We start from the raw sequence: 21,836 nt of genomic DNA, 5'->3' as shown, positions 1-21,836 counted from the left end.
TCGTATTAGCTGACATGGTCCCGATACAAATCATAGAATGTCCAGGTTCTACGCCCCAAGTTGTAACACTCAGATGGGAGAGAGGGGGGCTCAAAGGGACCATACTATCGAGAGATGGCAATAAAGGTGTATGATTGAGAGCCAGGGCTGGTGGACACCACGACTTTTGCACGATATACGGGTATGAAGAGATAGGAAACACGGCGACGTCAATTATTATCTTACACAGGTAATAACAGGTCATGATTACTTCCTGAAATACGTTCATAGTAAAGGCTAATGCTCTTCTAGCATATGCATTTTTGTGATGGAAGAAGTGCAGACGATGCACAACGCATTTTTTTCACTGCGAGCGGCGACACGGAAAACAATATCCCAGAAGACCCGTCATGCTGCATATAGCGTGCCCTATCGTCAGCTCTTAAAAACAAAAGGTTGCTTTCCACGGACGTTTACATTTTTAAGCCCTCAACTCGACGCTTCTTCTTACGTTCAGTTTCTAGTCAAGAATCACTCACTCAGTTGGCCATCAGAGAGAGGGGGACCTCTACACCCAGGTTTTGTTTCCTGATGAATAGTATCAGCTCAGTCTTTCTGGGATTTATGCCAAGCCCATTGAGCTTCGCCCATCAATACTTTCCCCTTATCTCCCACTTATCTTAACAACCAGTATGATGATGATGTCATCCGTGCAGAATATGACCTTAACGTTTCTCCTCGAAGAACCTCTCGGTTTCCTCGCCATCGGTAGCACTCAAATTTTCCGAATAACGTCGGTATGTAGTCTTACTAAACTGCAGCAGCTTCTAAAAATTATCTCCAGGAGTTCTATACAATAGAGTTCTGGCCTCTGCAAATTAGCAGGCAGTACCAAGGAAGGAACGTAGCAGAAAGTAACTCGTGAATCTCAGAGCCAGACTCCTTCCAAGTTCCGTCATTTCCCAAATTGGCCGCAAGTGGTTTAGGGTCCTTAGAGGGCACTCTACGGAAGCTGGAGAACTGGTTCACTTCCTCTAGCATTTCACAGCATCAGAGCCATGAGTCCGACTAGACTGACTTTACTTTGCGCTTGTACTTGTTCATAGATTCCCAGTCCACCTTAAATAGTTCCTTAAATAGTTCCTAGTCCATCACCAATTTTGGACTTCCTCAGGCTATAATGTCTTACCTGGGTGGGTAAGAGAAGATTCGAGAATTAAACTTGTAATTTTCTATCTTTTTTCAAAAGGTTCTAGTTTAAACATTTCAGACTTTCTAAGTAGATCTAAGCAAGAACAAAGTCTGTCTAAACAACCTTTTTTATATCCACCACCATAGAATGGGAGTATACTAAAGTCGCCATTGCAATTCTTACGCCCCATTCTCAATCGCCTTTTCTATTCCAATTTTCAATCGCCATGACATTTTGAGTCTATCTGGCTATGCCCTTCTGTCCAAAGCACCCTATCCTCTGAATGAATAAAGCAAATTTCTTACAAATGTATCTGATAAGTAATGCAGGACACCTGGTATTGTAAAACCGCCCCTGGTTAGATATAGCTTTCAAACAGATCTACTGATTAGAGGCCTTATGCGTTGTTGTTGTGGCAGCGTGCCTTTGCCGATGAAGAACCTCATCAATCAATCCGGTACATACAATCGGCTGCCTTATACGTAGCTCGACATTTGCTTAAATTTTGCATGTGTGTAATGATATGACCTTCAAATTGGTATTTAACCTAACAAAGCTTTCAAGCTAACTAAGAGCCAATGAAGAGCAGTTCTTAGCCGTAAAAATGTAAAAAATGGTATTTGCATGTTAACGTCAGTCTATATTAAAAGAATTCGTCCAATTGAACTTTAATTCTTAACCAGTTTTTATACCCTCCACCATAAGATGGGGGGTATACTAATTTCGTCATTCTGTTTGTAACTACTCGAAATATTCGTCTGAGACCCCATAAAGTATATATATTCTTGATCGTCGTGACATTTTATGTCGATCTAGCCATGTCCGTCCGTCTGTCCGTCCGTCCGTCCGTCCGTCCGTCCGTCCGTCCGTCCGTCCGTCCGTCCGTCCGTCCGTCCGTCCGTCTGTCTGTCGAAAGCACGCTAACTTCCGAAGGAGTTAAGCTAGCCACTTGAAATTTTGCACAAATACTTATTATTAGTGTAGGTCGGTTGGTATTGTAAATGGGCCATATCGGTCCATGTTTTGATATGGCTGCCATATAAACCGATCTTGGGTCTTGACTTCTTGAGCCTCTAGAGTGCGCAATTCTTATCCGATTGGGATGAAATTTTGCACGCCTTGTTTTGTTATGATATCCAACAACTGTGCCAAGTATGGTTTAAATCGGACCATAACTTGATATAGCTGCCATATAAACCGATCTTGGGTCTTGACTTCTACAGCCTCTAGAGTGCGCAATTCTTATCCGATTGGAATGAAATTTTGCACGACGTGGTTTGTTATGATATCCAACAACTGTGCCAAGTATGGTTCAAATCGGTTCATAACCTGATATAGCTGCCATATAAACCGATCTGGGGTCTTGACTTCTTGAGCCTCTAGAGTGCGCAATTCTTATCCGATTGGAATGAAATTTTGCACGACGTGTTTTGTTATGATATCCAACAACTGTGCCAAGTATGGTTCAAATCGGTCCTTAACCTTATTTAGCTGTCATATAAACCGATCTTGGGTCTTGACTTCTTGAGCCTCTAGAGGGCGCAATTCTTATCCAATTTGAATGAATTTTGGCACGTAGTATTTTGTTATACTATCCAACAACTGTGCCAAATATGGTTCAAATCGGTTCATAACCTGATATAGCTGTTATATAAACAGATCTGGGGACTTGACTTCTTGAGCTTCTAGAGGTCGCAATTATTATCCTATTTGCCTGAAATTTTGTACGACGGATCCTATCATGACCATCAACATACGTGTTTATTATGGTCTGAATCGGTCTATAGGCCGATACAGCTCCCACAGCTCTTGAGCCCACAATGGGCGCAATTCTTATTCGAATTGGCTGACATTTTACACAGGTCTCCAACATATAATTTAATTGTGGTCCAAACCGGACCATATCTTGATATCGCTCTAATAGCAGAGCAAATCTTTTCTTATATCCTTTTTTTGCCTAAGAAGAGATGCCGGGAAAAGAACTCGACAAATGCGATCCATGGTGGAGGGTATATAAGATTCGGCCCGGCCGAACTTAGCACGCTTTTACTTGTTTCAGTTCATGTGTATATGAAATTTCCTATATAACTCAAAGTCCATTATACGAAATGATATCAGATCGTCATGCCATTTTAATTAATTTGAATATGGTTTAAAATAAATGCGACATTTTCTAAAATAAGGCAACTAACAACACGCACAACTTAATTGAGATCACAGTACGACTCGATGCAAAAATCATGTCTGCATTGCGCAAAATAGTTTGGTTTTCAATGGTGTCTTTATTTTCCCCAGTTGGAATTTTGGTAACAATTGGTCATCAAGAACATGGACTTGCGTTATTTTTTCTTTTCGAAACATTTTCAGGGGAGAAATGTTAAACTCACAAATATCGCTTGCAGATCATTGGACCCACAAGTAGGAGTGTTTAAAAAGTGTTTTTTGAAAGCTGTGCAGCGTGATGTAACCGAAATGAACGTTTATTACAGAGTGGACTCAAAGCCAATTACCAATGCCTCGGTATAAAAAATTTAAATATTGGCCATATGTTTTTCTACTTATGATTTGCCACCTATATCCTCTAGCTAAAATTAAGCATTTCTAAGCGTGGTGGAGCCACCCAAAAAGCTCTCTATCAATACAAGGTGGATGCCTGTGAATTCATGCGAAATACCCGACGTAATCCATTGGCAGATATTTTCTATACATTTTTCGAATTAAGGAAATATTCCAACTTGAATCATACCTGTCCGTTCAATGTAAGTATTGATAGGAATGGATGGAGGGGTCAATCACCAAATTCAAAATCAGTAAAAGTTTATTTAGATTTTTTTTTAATTCCTTCTATTTCCCTTCATAAAATTGGGCGATTAATTTGTAAAGAACCTCAGAGTATGATATTCACATTCTTTAAAAATATTTGCAAGTTTTTGGCTTTGAATATTGAATATTTAGATTGGCCTCTAAAGAAAATATTCGTATTTCCTATATTCAGATTACCTCCTCATAATATATAGCACGACTTGATTATAAATCGTTGCCGTTTGAATGTTCAACCTTTGAGCATACTTCCCATAGCACCGGGGGACTATAAGATCTTGACCGTTTGGTATAAGGATGAGAAGCCAGCGGCAAATATTGATGTTGTAATCAAAGTGAATTAAATATCGCAAAGTGTATGAACATAAACCAAAAATAATGAAATATAGTAGAATAATATATTTTTTATAACGTTTATGAAAGCAAAATAAAGAATAACTACATAAACAACTAATTCCCATTTGTTATACCCACGACCGTGGTATAGGTGTAATAATCATTTTGTCATTTCGTTTACAATACATATAAATATCCAGTTCCGATCCTACGGAGTATATATACAGTGGAACTTCTCTATTACGGACTGAACTATAACGATTTGTCCTCTATATCGATTAAAAGTTGAAAACTCAAAATTATTCAGTAATTTCCGCCTATTTAAACTTCTCTATAACAAATACTTCTCTGTAATGAGTTATTTTTAAAACGCAAGTTAAAATTCTCACACAAATTAATCTATCTATAACGTATTTTTGCAAACTTTTTTTTATTTAAAATTCACAAAAAAGAGGAACAAAACAAAACTCAGCCAATGTTGACAATCAATGCACTTGCAGACTTGCAAAACAAATGACTGTAAACTACTAGGGCTGCTATAATTACTGGCTCAGGCAACACAAATTGTTACCAGGTCAAATCTGACATTTCATTTGTATAGTTTGAAATTTTACCACAATCGTAATCAGAACGTTTTTACGTACGGCCATTATTTGTGTTATTTACAGTGAAAAAATTTATATGACAAAAAATGGAATTAACCCGTGAACATTTTCGTGCGACCATTTTTCACAACAAGACTGCACTTGAATCTTTGTGTTGCGATGAAGCACCATCAATAGCACAATGAAAAACTGATTTAATGAATTCAGTCGTGACAAAAATTCGCTCAAAGTCGAAATCCGTGAAGTACGTCCTAAAACGGCCTTGTACCAGGGAACCGTGAAGCTGTTCGGGAACTTATAATGCAAGATCGCCATGTGACATACCGTGAGATGGAGTCATACTTGGGCATTTCACCCACCAGCATACATTCGATATTGCTTGAATATCTTGTTGAACTACGAACAATTTGACAATCGCTCGTGTCGATTAGAGTAAAGCAATGTTGAAAAAATACGATCGCGGTGCTATAAAATCGTCACAGGTGGCAAATCGTGGATATTCGTATGAGCCCGAACCAAACCAACTATCGACCATGTGGGTCTTCGAAGTCGAGCCAAATCCAACGGATGTTGGTCGTGGAAGAAGCACTTCGAAGGAAACGGTTGCCTGCTTTTTGCTTCTTCGGCAAAACTGGTCATGTGGCGAGTGTTCCGTTTGAGAAAAGTAGGACGGTCAATTCTGAGTGGTACATCACAATTTTATTGCCTGAAGTCTTGGGAGAAATACGAAAAAATGAATCAGAGAAGACGAATCATTGTTCACAATGACAATGCGAGCTCCTTTGACTGGCCAAAATGTTGAATTGATGGCTCATCCGCCCTACAGCGCTGGCTTGGCACCCAATGACTTCTTTTTATTACAGCACATTAAGAAAACAGTGCGTGGACAATGATTTTGGTCGCCTGAAAATGCGGTTAAAGTATTTTATTGAACCATGTTTTGGAAGTGTTCCAATCGAAGTGGAAAAAGTGGGGTTGAGCGTATATAAAAGTCTATAAATCATGCTTGAGGATACTTTGAAAAACAATAAATCTATTTTTTATGATAAAAATTAGCATTTTTATCATTAGGCCAGACATTTATATATCACGTTACATTTTTAATTACAACTATGAGTAGTTTTTCGTGTACGCCACAGCCACACAATGATTTGTGTTTGCTTACCATGTGGTGTGTGAGGAATAATATCAGTTAAAACCAAATAAAAAGGCATTAAGTTCGGCCGGGCCAAAATTTGGATACCCACCACCGCGGGTCAATATGTAAACCCCCTTTCGCCACAAATCTAGTGAAAATTGGATAACTTATGCACCCAAATTCGGCAGGGAAATTGAGTGGTCTAATAAACGTCACTGTTGAATTTTGTATTTCAAATTCCAACAAAATCGGGTAATAAAGTTTTTATGGGCATTAGACCCTTTATCAGAAAATCGGTCTGTATAGCAGCTATATCCAAATATGGTCCGATTTGGCCCGTTCCACAACTTGACCAGCGTTCATCAAAAAAACGTATCAGATTTCAGCTCAATATCTCAATTTTTGGAGGCTGTAGAGTGATTACAACAGACGGACAGACACACGGACATCGTTAAATCGTCTTAGAATTTTACGACGATCCTAAATATATATACTTTGTAGGGTCGGAAATTGATATTTCGATGTGTTGCAAACGGAATGACTAAATGAATATCGTAGTCGCCGGAAGATAGATTGGAAAATGAAAACAATACAGGAACAAGTTCAAACGATCGGCGAGGCCAATCTTGGGTAACCACCACCATGGATTCCGCTACAGATATACCCTTATGAACTCAGGTTGTTTTGAATTATTTTGTAACAAATAAATAGGGAAGTGATAACGAATTCTGTGATATCTTTTTTATAAGTCTATAGATACAGACTAATATATTGTAAGTATACATATATACAAACAATAACATTATTCTACTAGTAAATGATTATTCTACTGATTAAATGATTTTTTTTATAGAATATTTATATTTAGTAGGATCAAAAAGATGATAATATTTATTAAAGTCTAAACAAATATGCTAAACCACTTTGATGGTACTGAATTTTAAGCAGTTGAAAATGTCTTGTTGGTCTAGATGGAACGTTGATATAAAGTCGGCTCAACAAAAAATTCGGACTTCAATTTTCCGTGTAAAACATTTTGCTGCGGCTACTGAGGGTACGAAGGTAAAACAGTGGAAATTGTTTTTGTACTCACTCAATTTTATTACTGAGAATAGTACCAACCGGATCCCCAATAAGGGAATCCATACTCAGGTGTAATTCGGACAAGGAATATCAAATTCTTTACTTGATCTTGTTATAAATCCAAATTCACTGAGAGATTAATACACCATCATAGAAATAGAGTATGCCAAGATCTAGGAAAGATTCTTACATATCAGTTTCATTTGGCAAGTGTTGTTTTCTATAGAAATACATTAATTTACTTTTCAAGAAATTAAGTTTTAATAAATTTGCATTACACCACAAAAAAAAGTTTTCAAAATAGAGTAGTAACAAATCTTGCAGGAACAAAGAACTATTGGAAAATGCTTTGTAAAATGACATCATCCGCATACATTAAGATAGAAGAATTTTTAATAATACAAGTAAATAAATCATTTATGAACAGATTAAAAACAATTGGACCCAGCTGACTGTCCTGTGGAACACCAGATTTTACAAAAATTGGCTTAAAAAAGAATCAAAGTGTATGTCTGAACACGGCCAGATAAGTAAGAATTAACCGAATTTAACAACCCACCACAATGCAAAACTTAATTGAGTTTAAGGGCATCTGAAAATTTTAGCCATATCGGTCAAAAATTGCGGTTTGTAAAGGCTCAAGAAGTCAAATCGGGTGATCGGTTTATATCGCACCTATATCAGATTATACACCGATTTGAATCATACTTTGCACAGTTATTGGAACTCATTACAGAACACTATGCGCAAATTGGACAAAAATTGTTGCTTTTAGGGGCTCATTAAGTCAAATCGGAATATCGGTTTATATGGGAGCTATATCTAAATCGGAACCGATTTGGTCTATTTGCAATTTCCAACGAACTACATCAATATTAAGTATCTGTGTTAAATTTCAAGCGGCTGGCTTTAAAAGTTCGACCGCTATCGTGATTTCGAAAAACGGACGGTCGGATGGATAAGGTTAGATCGACTCAGAACGTCGAGAGGATCAACAATAAATATAATTTATGGTATCTGAGACGAATATTTCGAGGTGTTACAAACGGAATGACTAGATTAGTATGTCCCCATCCTATGGTGGTGGGTATAATAATACAGGATACAATCCGTGATATCGGTTCATATGGGGGCTCCGTCTATCTTTAAAAATACAGATATTGAGCTAAAATTTTGCCCAGACTCTTTTTTGTTCATAGGCTCAAAAAGCTTTATCGAACTACACATGTATCTTATATAATCCCCACATATACCGATCTATCGATTTAAGATCTCAGGCCCAACGCCACATTTAGTATCCGATTTTGCTGAAATTTGGGACAGTGAGTTGTGCTCAGCCTCTCGACATTCTTGTTCAATACGGTCCAGATTTGGATATATCTGCCATATAGACCGATCTCTCGATTTAAAGTCTTGGGCCCATAAAATGCGCATTCAATGCCCGTTATCTACGAAACAGTGAAACAGTGAGTTGTATTAGGGTCCTCAATATCCTCGACTAGCTGAGCCCGGCCCGCTCTGCAGCGACCGGTAATATGTTGGAGAGGAGTACTCTAAATTTAGAAATTTCTGCATAATTTCTGTTGGAATGGAATTCCAATTTTCCTGTGGATTTTTCTACACTCAAATACCTCTTTTTTAAACCCCACATTGCAATGGTGAGTAAAAGTTCTTCTTGGGGTGTGGTGGACCCCCGGAGACTTGCACCCAAAAATAAAAGTCAATTTCGTGCCCTACTCCCAAAGACCATTCATTTAAGATCCATATTGCAATGTATATTAAATTGGTTTTCTGCTCTCAAGTATATTTAATTTGGTTCCCATATTGTAGTAATTGGTCTATAAATTCGTATGGAGGATTTTGATACCAAAATATGTCTCAAAAAAACCAAAAATAAATTCTGCCCGACTTTTTTAGAAAAAATCCCAAATTAGGTGGTTTCATAATCGGCATTTTTGTGAAAATTTGCTGTGGAGGCTACAAATATTGTTATGTAGGTCTAAACGATTTTTTGCACCCGTTAAAGTTGACATATCTTGTTCAAATTTCAGTTAAAACAATGTGCTCTTCACAAAAACAAAAAAAAAAAATAAAGTTATTTAAGCAAGTTTTTCAATAAAGACTATTCAATGAAATAATTTTTTTGACCAAAATATGAAGAACAAGTAAAAGCGTGCTAAGTTCGGCCGGGCCAAACCTTATATACCCTCCACCATGGATCGCATTTGTCGAGTTCTTTTCCCGGCATCTCTTCTAAGGCAAAAAAAAAGATATAAGAAAAGATTCGCTCTGCTATTAGAGCGATATCAAGATATGGTACTGTTTGGACCACAATTAAATTATATGTTAGAGACCTGTGTAAAATGTCAGCCAATTGGAATAAGAATTGCGCCCTTTGGGGGCTCAAGAAGTAAAATAGAGAGATCGATTTATATGGGAGCTGTATCAGGCTATAGACCGACCATAATAAACACGTATGTTGACGGTCATGAGAGGATCCGTCGTACAAAATTTCAGACAAATCGGATAATAATTGCGACCTCTAGAGGCTCAAGAAGTCAAGATCCCAGATCGGTTTATATGGCAGCTATATCGGGTTATGAATCGATTTTAACCATACTTGGCACAGTTGTTGGATATTATAACAAAGCAAGTCGTGAAAAATTTCATTCCAATCGGATAAGAATTGCGCACTCTAGAGGCTTAAGAAGTCAAGACCCAAGATCGGTTTATATGACAGCTATATCAAAACATGGACCGATATGGCCCATTTACAATACCAACCGATCTACACTAATAAGAAGTATTTGTGCAAAATTTCAAGCGGCTAGCATTACTCCTTCGGAAGTTAGCGTGCTTTCGACAGACAGACGGACGGACATGGCTAGATCGACATAAAATGTCACTACGATCAAGAATATATATACTTTATGGGGTCTCAGACGAATATTTCGAGTAGTTACAAACAGAATGACGAAATTTGTATACCCCCCATCCTATGGTGGAGGGTATAAAAATACACTTTTTTCACATATTTTGACTTCCAAACTATATAACTTTTAATTGAATTATCAGATTAGGAGACGTTATTCTTTTTGAGTTTTGTAGTTAAAAGTGTCCTTAAAAAACTAAAATTAAATTCTGCCCTATTTTTTACGAAAATTTTAAAAAATACCTCTGGCAATAGATATGAGTCCTCATAGAATTCATTTATTATGGTGGTATTGTATATATTTTTTACAGTCAAGATGTTATACGTTTTTGCGAATTCTTTTAAATTGTGGTTTTCGACAATATTGATGATTTATAGAGTTATGAAGTTTGGCGTTTCGCAAGTTAATCTGCGGTTGTGAGTGTACCGATTTGCTTTTTATTGATATTTTAAGTAGCCTGTTTTGTGTTTTCTGTATTATTTTGAAGTGCGTTGTATTTCCAAAAGCAGTGATTCCATGACGGATGTACGATTCCGCAAGTGCAAAATAGGCTTGTTTTGTCACATCTAGGGGAGTTGCCAGATGGAAAATGGCATATCCTACACTGCGTAACTTCTTGCTAAAATTTTGAATGTGTGTTTTCCAGTTGAAATTATTGTCTACCATGACACCCAGATACTTGTACGTGTTAACAGATTCTATGAGAGTATCACAGTTGTCATAGAGGAGTGCTGAATTTGACTTGTTTTTGTGCAGGCAATCATAGTTATGAAATTTTATAAAGGGTGATTTTTTGAGGTTAGGATTTTCATGCATTAGTATTTGACAGATCACGTGGGATTTCAGACATGGTGTCAAAGAGAAAGATGCTCAGTATGCTTTGACATTTCATCATGAATAGACTTACTAACGAGCAACGCTTGCAAATCATTGAATTTTATTACCAAAATCAGTGTTCGGTTCGAAATGTGTTCATTCACCGTTCAGCGATGAGGCTCATTTCTGGTTGAATGGCTACGTAAATAAGCAAAATTGCCGCATTTGGAGTGAAGAGCAACCAGAAGCCGTTCAAGAACTGCCCATGCATCCCGAAAAATGCACTGTTTGGTGTGGTTTGTACGCTGGTGGAATCATTGGACCGTATTTTTTCAAAGATGCTGTTGGACGCAACGTTACGGTGAATGAACACATTTCGAACCGAATACTGATTTCGGTAATAAAATTCAATGATTTGCAAGCGTTGCTCGTTAGTAAGTCTATTCATGATGAAATGTCAAAGCATACTGAGCATCTTTCTCTTTGACACCATGTCTGAAATCCCACGTGATCTGTCAAATACTAATGCATGAAAATCCTAACCTCAAAAAAATCACCCTTTATTTATCTCACAACTTGGCATACTGGCTAATTTAATGTGTATCAGTTTAGTTTTCGCTGCATTAATAACCAGTCCATTATCATGGCATCATCTAGATATGACATTTAACTCCGATTGAATTATATTAATTGCTGATTTAAGCTTGTCATGAGCCACTGCAATGGCAGTGTCATCGGCATTGGCGAAAGTCACGCTGGAATTCAATTGATTCAGCATTTAATTGGAGTATATCAAGAACAATATAGGTCCCAGTTTTGATATGAAGGGGGAGCGGACCCTTCCCCTTACCACAATTTTCAGAAACGCCAGATCTCAGAGATAGGTGGTGCGATTTAAGCGAAATTTTGTGTGCTCTCTTATAGTAACCTACCAACAAAATTTTGATATCCAAATTTCAGATGGGGTACCTGGGGGGGCGCCCCACCCCAAAAACCTACCAAATATATATACACCAATCACGACAATATGGGACTCAAATGAAAGGTATTTAATATTAGAAATCGTATTGATATCCAATTGTCGGACCAAGTGTTTGGGGGACCACCCCAACCCCCAAAACATCCCTAAATGGGACATATTTACCGACCATGGCAATATGGGACTCAAATGAAAGGTATTTGCGAGTAAAATACGAATCTAATATTCAAATTTGGGACAAAGTTTCTGATGGTCCACTCCTTCCCCAAAACACCCACCAAACAGTGTAGAATACGAATCAGATATCCAGATGTGGGACCAAGTGCTTGAGGGGCCGCCCATCCCCGAGAACATACCCCAAAGAAGACAAATTTACGACCATAGCAACATGGGACTCAAATGAAAGGTCTTTGAAAGTAAAGCACGAATCTGATATCAATGTTCGGGAAAACAGACCAAGTGTTTGAGGGGCCGCCCATCCCGAGAACATACCCCAAAGAAGACAAATTTACGACCATAGCAATATGGGACTCAAATGAAAGGTCCAATCTGATATCAATGTTCGGCAAAAGTGTCTATAGGGCCACCCCACCTCCGTAACACCACCCAAATAGGAAGTATTTGCTGACCCTTGCAATATGAGGCTCAAATAAGAGGTCATGTTTGCCGACTATGGAAAAATGGAGCTCAAATGAAGGGTATTTGAGAGTAGACCATGAATCTGACGAAAACGAATTTAACAACCATTCTGGGGCCATGTGTTTGGGAGACGCCTCATTCTGTAAATTCCCGCAAAACCAATTGCAATATGGGGTTTACAAAAATTGTATTTAAGAGAAGAGCACGATTCTGATATTTTTTCTGGGCCAAGTTTCTGGGGGACCATCTCATGCCCGAAAACACACCTAAATTAGACATCATGAGAATATGGGGCTGAAATAAAGTAGTTTAAGAATGGAGTACACCTTACATCCAATCTTAAATTCGTAGACCAATAAAGATCATATGGGATTCAGATAAAGGCACTTATATTGTTAAACTGTTAGTCAAGCGATATACTATTTTCGTAGCATGGTATTTCACTAAAAGCTCTTTAATTGTCGAAAATAAATATTCAAAGGAACAGTTTGCTTCATATAAAATAAAAGAAGGCGCGGCGGAGCGGGCCGGTCCAGCTAGTTTCCAGAAAAAAATCTAATTCTCCACAATTTTTGTTTTTGGATCAAAACATTCAAACTTTAAAATTTTATTGTTTTATCATTAAGAATATTTTAGCCTTTTGTTTGATTTTTGCCGTTAAATTTCAACATAGTGACATACGTAATTACTGAATTTAGTGCTTAAAAATTCAATCCAGTAAAACTAATAAACTCCACGTTAATTTTTCATCTTCCCTTCCGTTATATACTTCCCTCTACGACTCTAATCTACAACAATTGGTTTTGTCAGTTGACCAATCAATTAATTGGCACCATTACGCAATTAATATTGAAACTGATACTCGAATTTTATATCATTACAATAGATTTTCCATTTTGAATATGGCTTATCAGAAAAGTGGAATAAAATCAAGTTAAGTTCGCATTAAGTGCAGCCATGCCGAATCTTATTTACCCTCCACTCTTTAAACGTATTTTTCAATCAAATAAGGAGATCGGCTTGTATGCATTGAAAAAATAAACACAAAGTTAATTGATCCAAATAATATTTTAAGTGAAGCGGATTGAATTATGTAATTAACAACAGCGATCAGCGTTTTTATAAATATGTTGTAAAAATTGTTTACAAAAAATAGTTTATTTAACTTAAAAAAATTATTGAAATTTAAAAGTTTTTAAAATATTCATTTAAAATCAAATTTTAAAACTAAACATTCAAGGATGCTGCTACATGTTTATTAAAACTTGTTTCTCTAAAACATGGAAAAATATTGTAAATAAACAATTAAAACAGCATTAGGGTTGATGTATCAATATACAATATATATGGAAAGTTTTACAATAAAAATCTTTGGTCATTTCACCAGAGCCATTGGCCAGATAATAACTTAACGAAATTCCCACCTACAATTCATGAAATAAAAATGCAATTTTCTTTTAAATAAATGAAAAATAATCACAAAAGCCTCTATGATTGCTGCCAAGCTCCTCCCAATGTGCAATGAAGCATTGAATTTTAAAAATCGATTATACCCACCGAATTCAATCGAAATACATTTGTGCCAATTAAGAATCCATTTTCAAAAATTATTTGCTATTCCTGGACATTCAAATTGAGATTCTGCTGCCAGTGGTAATTCTTCTTTTTTAAACGAACAATGAGCATGTCCTCTCTTAACATTTCAATAGCATTTGTGGCGTTATTAATATTTGTATGGCCTAACGATTTTTCCGAAGCAGTAAGTATTAGCTCGATTTTTGGTATCTATCGAACTTTATGTTGACAGTGTTACTCTGATTTCAGAAAAGATTTGTGAAATTTAGCAAATTCCAGTGTCAGTCATTTGACGAGAGTTTTGGCCAGTTCAACCGCTGTGCCATCAAGGCTGTAAAGAGGGACGTGAGTGAACTTAACGTATACTTCATTCTGAAGAATCAAGTGAAGAACAACATTGTGGTAGGTCGTATAAATATTTTATATATTGGGATGTGCGTTTATGAGTAATTTGTACCGAAAGTAGCTTAATTTGTTCGTCGGAAAGCGAGGAAATGCTCGCAATCCTAGGATATACAACATTACTATTGATGTGTGTCAATTCCTGGAGAATCGCAAAAAACAACCTCTAATGAACATTTTCTATAAGACAATGGGATTCGAGGACTTTAGCAATATCAATCACACTTGCCCTTATGAGGTAATTTTAAAACTATGATCTTCGATATGAGCACATGCCTGTTGATAGTAAATGAATGCTTATTTATAACGTATCCAAAATTTGCAGGGTATTCTCTATATTAAAGGCTATCGAATGAATGAGAAGTACATTACACTTTTACCGCTACCACTAGGCCACTATTGGATCACCATGAAGTGGTATCTGACCAAACAATATATGGCAATTATCGATTTCGCATTTGAGTTTCTAGAAAAATGAAATTGGTGTTGGCAAATGAACATACTGCATTTCCAGTAAATAATATAGATTATTGTTTGCTTATAAAAATAGCATAAAATACTATATTCCAAAAGGTCAACAAAATAAAAATCTTCAAATATATTTTCAGCCCCATATAGTGTTTTCTCCTTTTACTTGTACTCGAAAACGTGGACTGACTGGGTTTTGAAGCGGCATGCTTTGGTAGACCGTATCTAAAACGGTCACATACGACTTGAAATGTTTCAGAGAAATCTATTTATTAAAGAGTTGCGTTACAGGTTGACTAATTATTCTTCAAACTGGCCATCCTTTTCAATGTAAAGAGTTGTGTTGGTAAGACGTTTGAGTATTGTAACATCCCAGTGGTAAAGAAATTATCTATAACCACAAAAGAGGGCCAAAAGTGTTGACTATTTTACACCATTCATAAATTCATTGTCGTATGCTACGCGATTCCTATCTATTGGCTTAACCTCTCGTAGAAACAGCTTAAGGCAGAAATTGGTATCCCTTATTCGTTAACCAATTTCCCACCGCTGGAAGAGTCAAGTTTTTTTCTATGATAAAGATTTTGCTGCACAATCCTGTATAAACTTGTACTCCATATACATACGTTAGCCGATTCGTCGATGTTTTCCTATGCTTCTCTATACTGACCAATTTAGTTAACGCAATCAAAGTGAAGAACCAATTTTTTTCATGCGGGTCATATGTAGAGATGTTTTTCTACCGGGTAAATACCCAACCCATGGGTATTTGTTGGATAAATACCTTTTTATACCCTCCACCATAGGATGCGGATAGTAATTACGTCATTCTGTTAGAAACACCTCGAAATATGCGTCTGAGACCCCATAAAGTATATATATACTTGGCAGAAATTTTGTACAACGGCTTCTCTCATAACCTATAAACCTATCTCCCGATTTTACTTCTTGAGCCCCTGCAAGGCGCAATTCTTATCCGAATGAAATGAAATATTTCACAATGACTCCTACAATGTTCAACATTCATTTATGGTCAGAATCGAACTATAACTTGATATAGCTCCAATAGCATAACAGTTCTTATTCAGTATTCTTTGTTTGCCTAAAAAGAGATACCGTGCATAGAACTCGACAAATGCGATCCATGGTGGAGGGTATAGGAGATTGGCTCCGGCCGAACTTAGCACGCTCTTACTTGTTTTGTCTCAAATTTCAACAAAATCGGTGGAAAAATTCTCGTTTTATTGACTCAAAACTCTATATCGGGAGATTGGTCTATATGGCACCAATATCCAGATATGGTCCGATCTGGACGATATTCAACATAAAGGTTTAAAGGGGTACCGGAACTCATCAATATAGGATGAAAATTGCTCCTTTTCTAGGCTCACTACGCAATATCGGGAGATCGGTATATATGGCAGCTATATCCAAATAGGGTCCGATGTGTACTACATTTGACAGGAATGGGTAGGTGTGTACCAAGGAAAAAGACATTAAGACTTTAAGTCTAGAGATCGGTCTATATAGCTGCTATATATAACTAAAATCCGATTTTATGAGATCAGAAGATCAAGTTTATATACAAAGAATACGAAATCATCAAACATTTGTATACCCTCCACCATAGGATGGGGGGTATACTAATTTCGTCATTCTGTTTGTAACTACTCGAAATATTCGTCTGAGACCCCATAAAGTATATATATTCTTGATCGTCGCGACATTTCATGTCGATCTAGCCATGTCCGCCCGTCTGTCTGTCGAAAGCACGCTAACTTTCGAAGGAGTAAAGCTAGCCGCTTGAAATTTTGTACAAATACTTCTTATTAGTGTAGGTCGGTTGGTATTGTAAATGGGCCATATCGGTCCATGTTTTGATATAGCGTCTAGAGTGCGCAATTCTTATACGATTTGCACGACGTGTTTTGTTATGATATGCAACAACTGTGCCAAGTATGGTTCAAATCGGTCAATAACCTGTTATAGCTGTCATATAAACCGATCTTGGGTCTTTACTTCTTAAGCTTATAGAGGGCGCAATTCCTATCCGATTTGGCTGAAATTTTGCATGACGTATTTCATTCTTACTTTCAACAACTGTGTCAAATAAGGTTCGAATCGGTTCATATGCCGATATAGCGGCCATATAAACCGATCTGGGATCTTGACTTCTTGAGCCTCTAGAGGTCGCAATTATTATCCGATTTGCCTGAAATTTTGTACGACGGATTCTCTCATGGCCATCAACATACGTGTTTATTATGGTCCCATATAAATCGATCTTTCTATTTACTTCTTAAGCCCCCAAAGGGCGCATTTCTTATTCGAATTGGCTGACATTTTACACTGGTCTCCAACATATAATATAATTGTGGTCCAAACCGGACCATATCTTGATATCGCTCTAATGGCAGAGCAAATCTTTCCTTATATCCTTTTTTGCCTAAGAAGAGATGCCGGGAAAAGAACTCGACAAATGCGATCCTTGGTGGAGGGTTTATAAGATTCGGCCCAGCCAAACTTAGCATGCTTTTACTTGTTTGAAAATGTTTTTATGCCAAAGATATCTGCAAAATTATAAATACCCAGCTTTTAGGTATAAATAGGTAAATACCCGGGTATTTACCCAATTTACCGGGTAAATACCTTTTTGTTATTTACCCATAGCCCATCTGTAGTCATGTATTGATGATCCCATTACGCATGCAAAATCAAGCTCGAATGATCAAATTTTCATTCGCGAAGAAAAATCACTTCATTTGAGTTAAATATTTCACTAAATGTAGGACTGGGGATCACATGAAAGATATTCGTCACTTAACTGGTGACGAAGTGGGGTTACCTATAATTTGACTCGCGAGAACTATAACCGTCGTCCGTCCATTAATGCCACCACTAAATGTTAAACCGGGAGGGTAACGCTTTCCGTGGCCATAGGTGAATGAGTGTGGGACAATCGCCGCCTTCATAGGATAAACCTATCTAAATTTCCACACCTAAATTCATGAGTAGTGGATTATGCTGGGACTAGCGGTGGTGCTTGTAAAGCTTTCGAAAATACACGCTTTTTGTTAGTTCCTAGCACCACTTGGTTTTGTCCTACCTGATAATACCAACCGAAGGAAGGTGAAATATTGTTGAAATAAACACATAGAAAAACAAAAAAAAAATGACGTCTAGCTTAATTATTTCATTGAAAAGTTATCAACAAAACTGCATAAAAAAACTTATTAATTTTACCTGAAAACTTTATTCAAAAGCAGTGAATTCAATTGAAATATAAAATTACTTATTAGCCAACTGTTTGATTGTGATAGTGTGCAAGACATACAATTACCTGAAAAGAGAAGAAATTTTGCAATTAATACATTGTTTTTACAGTTTGATGTCTTATGCGTGTTTTAAAAATAACAAGTAAAAGCGTGCTAAATTCGGCCGGGCCGAATCTTATATACCCTCCACCATGGATCGCATTTGTCGAGTTCTTTTCCCGGCATCTCTTCTTAGGCAAAAAAAAGGATATAAGAAAAGATTTGCTCTGCTATTAGAGCGATATCAAGATATGGTCCGGTTTGGACCACAATTAAATTATATGTTAGAGACCTGTGTAAAATGTCAGCCAATTCGAATAAGAATTGCGCCCTTTGTGGGCTCAAAAAGTAAAATAGAGAGATCGATTTATATGGGAGCTGTATCGGGCTATAGACTGATTCAGACCATAATAAACAGGTATGTTAATGGTCATGAGAGAATCCGTCGTACAAAATTTCAGGCAAATCGGATAATAATTGCGACCTCTAGAGGCTCAAGAAGTCAAGATCCCAGATCGGTTTATACGGCAGCTATATCAGGTTATGAACCGACTTGTACTTTATTTGACATAGTTGTTGAAAATAACAATAAAAAACGTCTTGCGAAATTTCAGCCAAATCGGATAGAAATTGCGCCCTCTAGAAGCTCAAGAAGTCAAGACCCAAGATCTGTTTATATGACAGCTATATCAGGTTATGAACCGATTTGAACCATATTTGGCAGAGTTGTTGGATATCATAACAAAATACTACGTGCCAAAATTCATTCAAATTGGATAAGAATTGCGCCCTCTAGAGGCTCAAGAAGTCAAGACCCAAGATCGGTTTATATGACAGCTATATAAGGTTATGGACCGATTTGAACCATACTTGGCACAGTTGTTGGATATCATAACAAAACACGTCGTGCAAAATTTCATTCCAATCGGATAAGAATTGCGCACTCTAGAGGCTCAAGAAGTCAAGACCCAACATCGGTTTATATGGCAGCTATATCAAAACATGGACCGATATGGCCCATTTACAATACCAGCCGACCTACACTAATAAGAAGTATTTGTGCAAAATTTCAAGGGGCTAGCTTTACTCCTTCGGAAGTTAGCGTGCTTTCGACAGACAGACAGACGGACGGACGGACATGGCTAGATCGACATAAAATTTCACGACGATCAAGAATATATATACTTTATGGGGTCTCCGACGAATATTTCGAGTAGTTACAATCAGAATGACGAAATTAGTATACCCCCCATCTTATGGTGGAGGGTATAAAAATATTAGGCTGAAACTGGTAAAGATGTGTTCTTCTAAATGGATAGCGCTAACGTCTGAATGATAATGGCTTGATCCTTTTGTGAAAAACAACCCTTTTTTAGCTTAAGCTGATCAAAACTCTCATGGAAAAAGAGACATGGATAGAGATCTCTCAAAATTTAGTACCATGTCAGTGTAGGTAAGTAAGGTATATATAGCCTTATTGTTAAAACATACATTGAAAAAATATTCAGGACTGTTCCGATTTCCATGAAACTTTGCGAATACTAATCGTAATGAATTCAAAGGATGCATAGTTTTATCCTCCGGTTTTCGTGCTATTTTCATTTAATTTACATTACATTTTGTTGGCAACCCAGCTGCAGCAGAATTATGAGGGTTGCTTTTTAAATATCGGGATTGGACAACAATCGCGCCTAAAAAATGGAATTAAAACGTGAATATTTTTGTGCGATTATTTTTTACAACTTTCGACGTGGATTTACTCAACAACAGTGCATCGAACCTTATTTCATTTTTGGCGATGAAGCTCCATCAAGGACCAGTGTTTATCGATGGTATGGTTAATTCAACCGAGGTCGTAGTTCACTCCAAGATGAATTTCGTGAAGGTCGTCCACAATCAGTTGTTGTTCCAAAAACCATTGATGCTGTGCGCCAACTGATATTGCAAGATCATCATGTGACCTATCGTGAGACAACCTTAGGTATTATTGGGACCAGCATACACTCAATATTGCATGAACATTTGACGGTCAAAAAATTTTGTTCGCGTTGGATCCCACATAAATTGTCAATCGCTCAAAAAAAGGCTCGTGTCGATTAGTCGAAAGAAATGCTCCAAAAATACGATCGCGATGCTCGAAACACGTTTATGATATCGTGACAGGTGATGAATCGAGGATTTACGAGTATGAGCGCAAAAGTAAACAGCAGTCGACTGTATGGGTGTTTCAAGATGAGCCTAAGCCAACTAATGTTGCTCGTGCAAGAAGCACTTCCAAGGAAATGATCGCCTGTTTTTTTCGGAAAAATTGGACATGTCGCAATCGTACCAATAGAACCACGCAAAACAGTTAATTCTGAGTGGCACACAACCATTTGTTTTCCAAAAAATCAGGAAAACCAACCACCGAAGACGGATCACTCCTCACCGCGACAATGAGAGCTCTCACACATCGGCTTAAACAACTGCACTCAAAACATCGATTTGATGAGTCATCCGCCATATAGTCCTGACTTGGCACAACAATTTCGCCGAAGTTTGAAACAGCGAGTTGTATTTGTCCCATTGTTCCAAATTTTACACAAATCGAAAAATAAATGACTCTTTTATGGACCAAAAACCTTATATCGGGAAATCGGTCTATGTAGCAGTTATATCCAAACATTGTTCCAAATTTTACACAAATCGAAAAATAAATGACTCTTTTATGGACCAAAAACCTTATATCGGGAAATCGGTCTATGTAGCAGTTATATCCAAACATGATCCGATCTAGACTAAATTCGGCAAAAATACCGAGAGCTGTTATGTAACTCACTATTTTAAATTTTAATGACATTCCGTAATAAATGCGCTTTTTGTTGTTCCAGAACGTGAGATCTGTCTATATCTCAGCTATATCCAAACAAAGTCCTGTCTGTATCAAATTTTACACCTATATTGAGGGGTCTAGTGTTACACACTGTTTAAAATTTCAGCGAAATTGATGCCATTTGTGGACCCAAAACCTTTTGTCGGGTGATCGGTTTATATGGCAGCTATATACATATATGATATTATTTAAAGTGTTCTTTGGAACAACTTAACCATTAGTGTGATTGAATGGGAAGAAACTTCAACTTTTCAGAATTCTGCTGCCACAGGTTTGTATTATAAACAAGTAAAAGCGTGCTAAGTTCAGCATATATATCCCCCACCATGGATCGCGTTTGTCGAGTTCTTTGCTCGGTATATCTTATTAGATAAACAATGCATAATGGATAAGTATTGCTAAGTTATTGTGGCTATATCAAGCTATGGTCCGATTTGGACCATAATTACACTGAATGTGGAAGACCATAGTAAAATTTATTCTGTAAAATTTCACCTAACTCGGATAAAAATTGCACCCTTTAGGAGCTTATGAAGTAAAATCGAGAGACTGGTTTATATGGGAGATGTATCAGGCTACAGACCGATTCAGCACGTATTTGACGCATATGTTGAAGGTCTTTGGGAGAAGCAGTTATACAAAATTTCAGCCAAATCGAATAAGAATTGTATAATCGGGAGATCGG

The 21,836-nt window shown here is 37.2% G+C and overlaps 2 protein-coding genes across 2 annotated transcripts in view; one reads left to right on the top strand and one right to left on the bottom strand.

Annotated features, from left to right (window-relative positions):
• Positions 1–21,836, bottom strand: part of LOC106088101 (protein espinas) — a 214,736-nt gene that overhangs the window by 178,785 nt on the left and 14,115 nt on the right. The gene's annotated exons all lie outside the window — the stretch shown is intronic.
• LOC106088099 (uncharacterized) lies at positions 3,412–4,335 on the top strand. The gene is made up of 4 exons (XM_013253408.2): positions 3,412–3,477; positions 3,539–3,691; positions 3,757–3,930; positions 4,189–4,335. Exons 1-4 carry the CDS (start codon positions 3,412–3,414, stop codon positions 4,333–4,335), a joined length of 540 nt encoding a protein of 179 aa, XP_013108862.2.

The sequence above is a fragment of the Stomoxys calcitrans genome, chromosome 5 (assembly GCF_963082655.1).
Source record: "Stomoxys calcitrans chromosome 5, idStoCalc2.1, whole genome shotgun sequence".
NCBI classification, from domain to species: domain Eukaryota; kingdom Metazoa; phylum Arthropoda; class Insecta; order Diptera; family Muscidae; genus Stomoxys; species Stomoxys calcitrans.
Note: the sequence above shows the minus strand (reverse complement) of the source record. Positions and strands in the feature narration are given on the sequence as shown.

Bases quoted from the DNA above. Each gene is read 5' to 3' on its own strand.
- LOC106088099 (XM_013253408.2), top strand. From the start codon at position 3,412: ATGTCTGCATTGCGCAAAATAGTTTGGTTTTCAATGGTGTCTTTATTT. The intron at 3,478-3,538 runs GTAACAATTGGT...AAACATTTTCAG, and splicing joins TTTCCCCAGTTGGAATTTTG to GGGAGAAATGTTAAACTCAC. The intron at 3,931-4,188 runs GTAAGTATTGAT...CATAATATATAG, and splicing joins ATCATACCTGTCCGTTCAAT to CACGACTTGATTATAAATCG.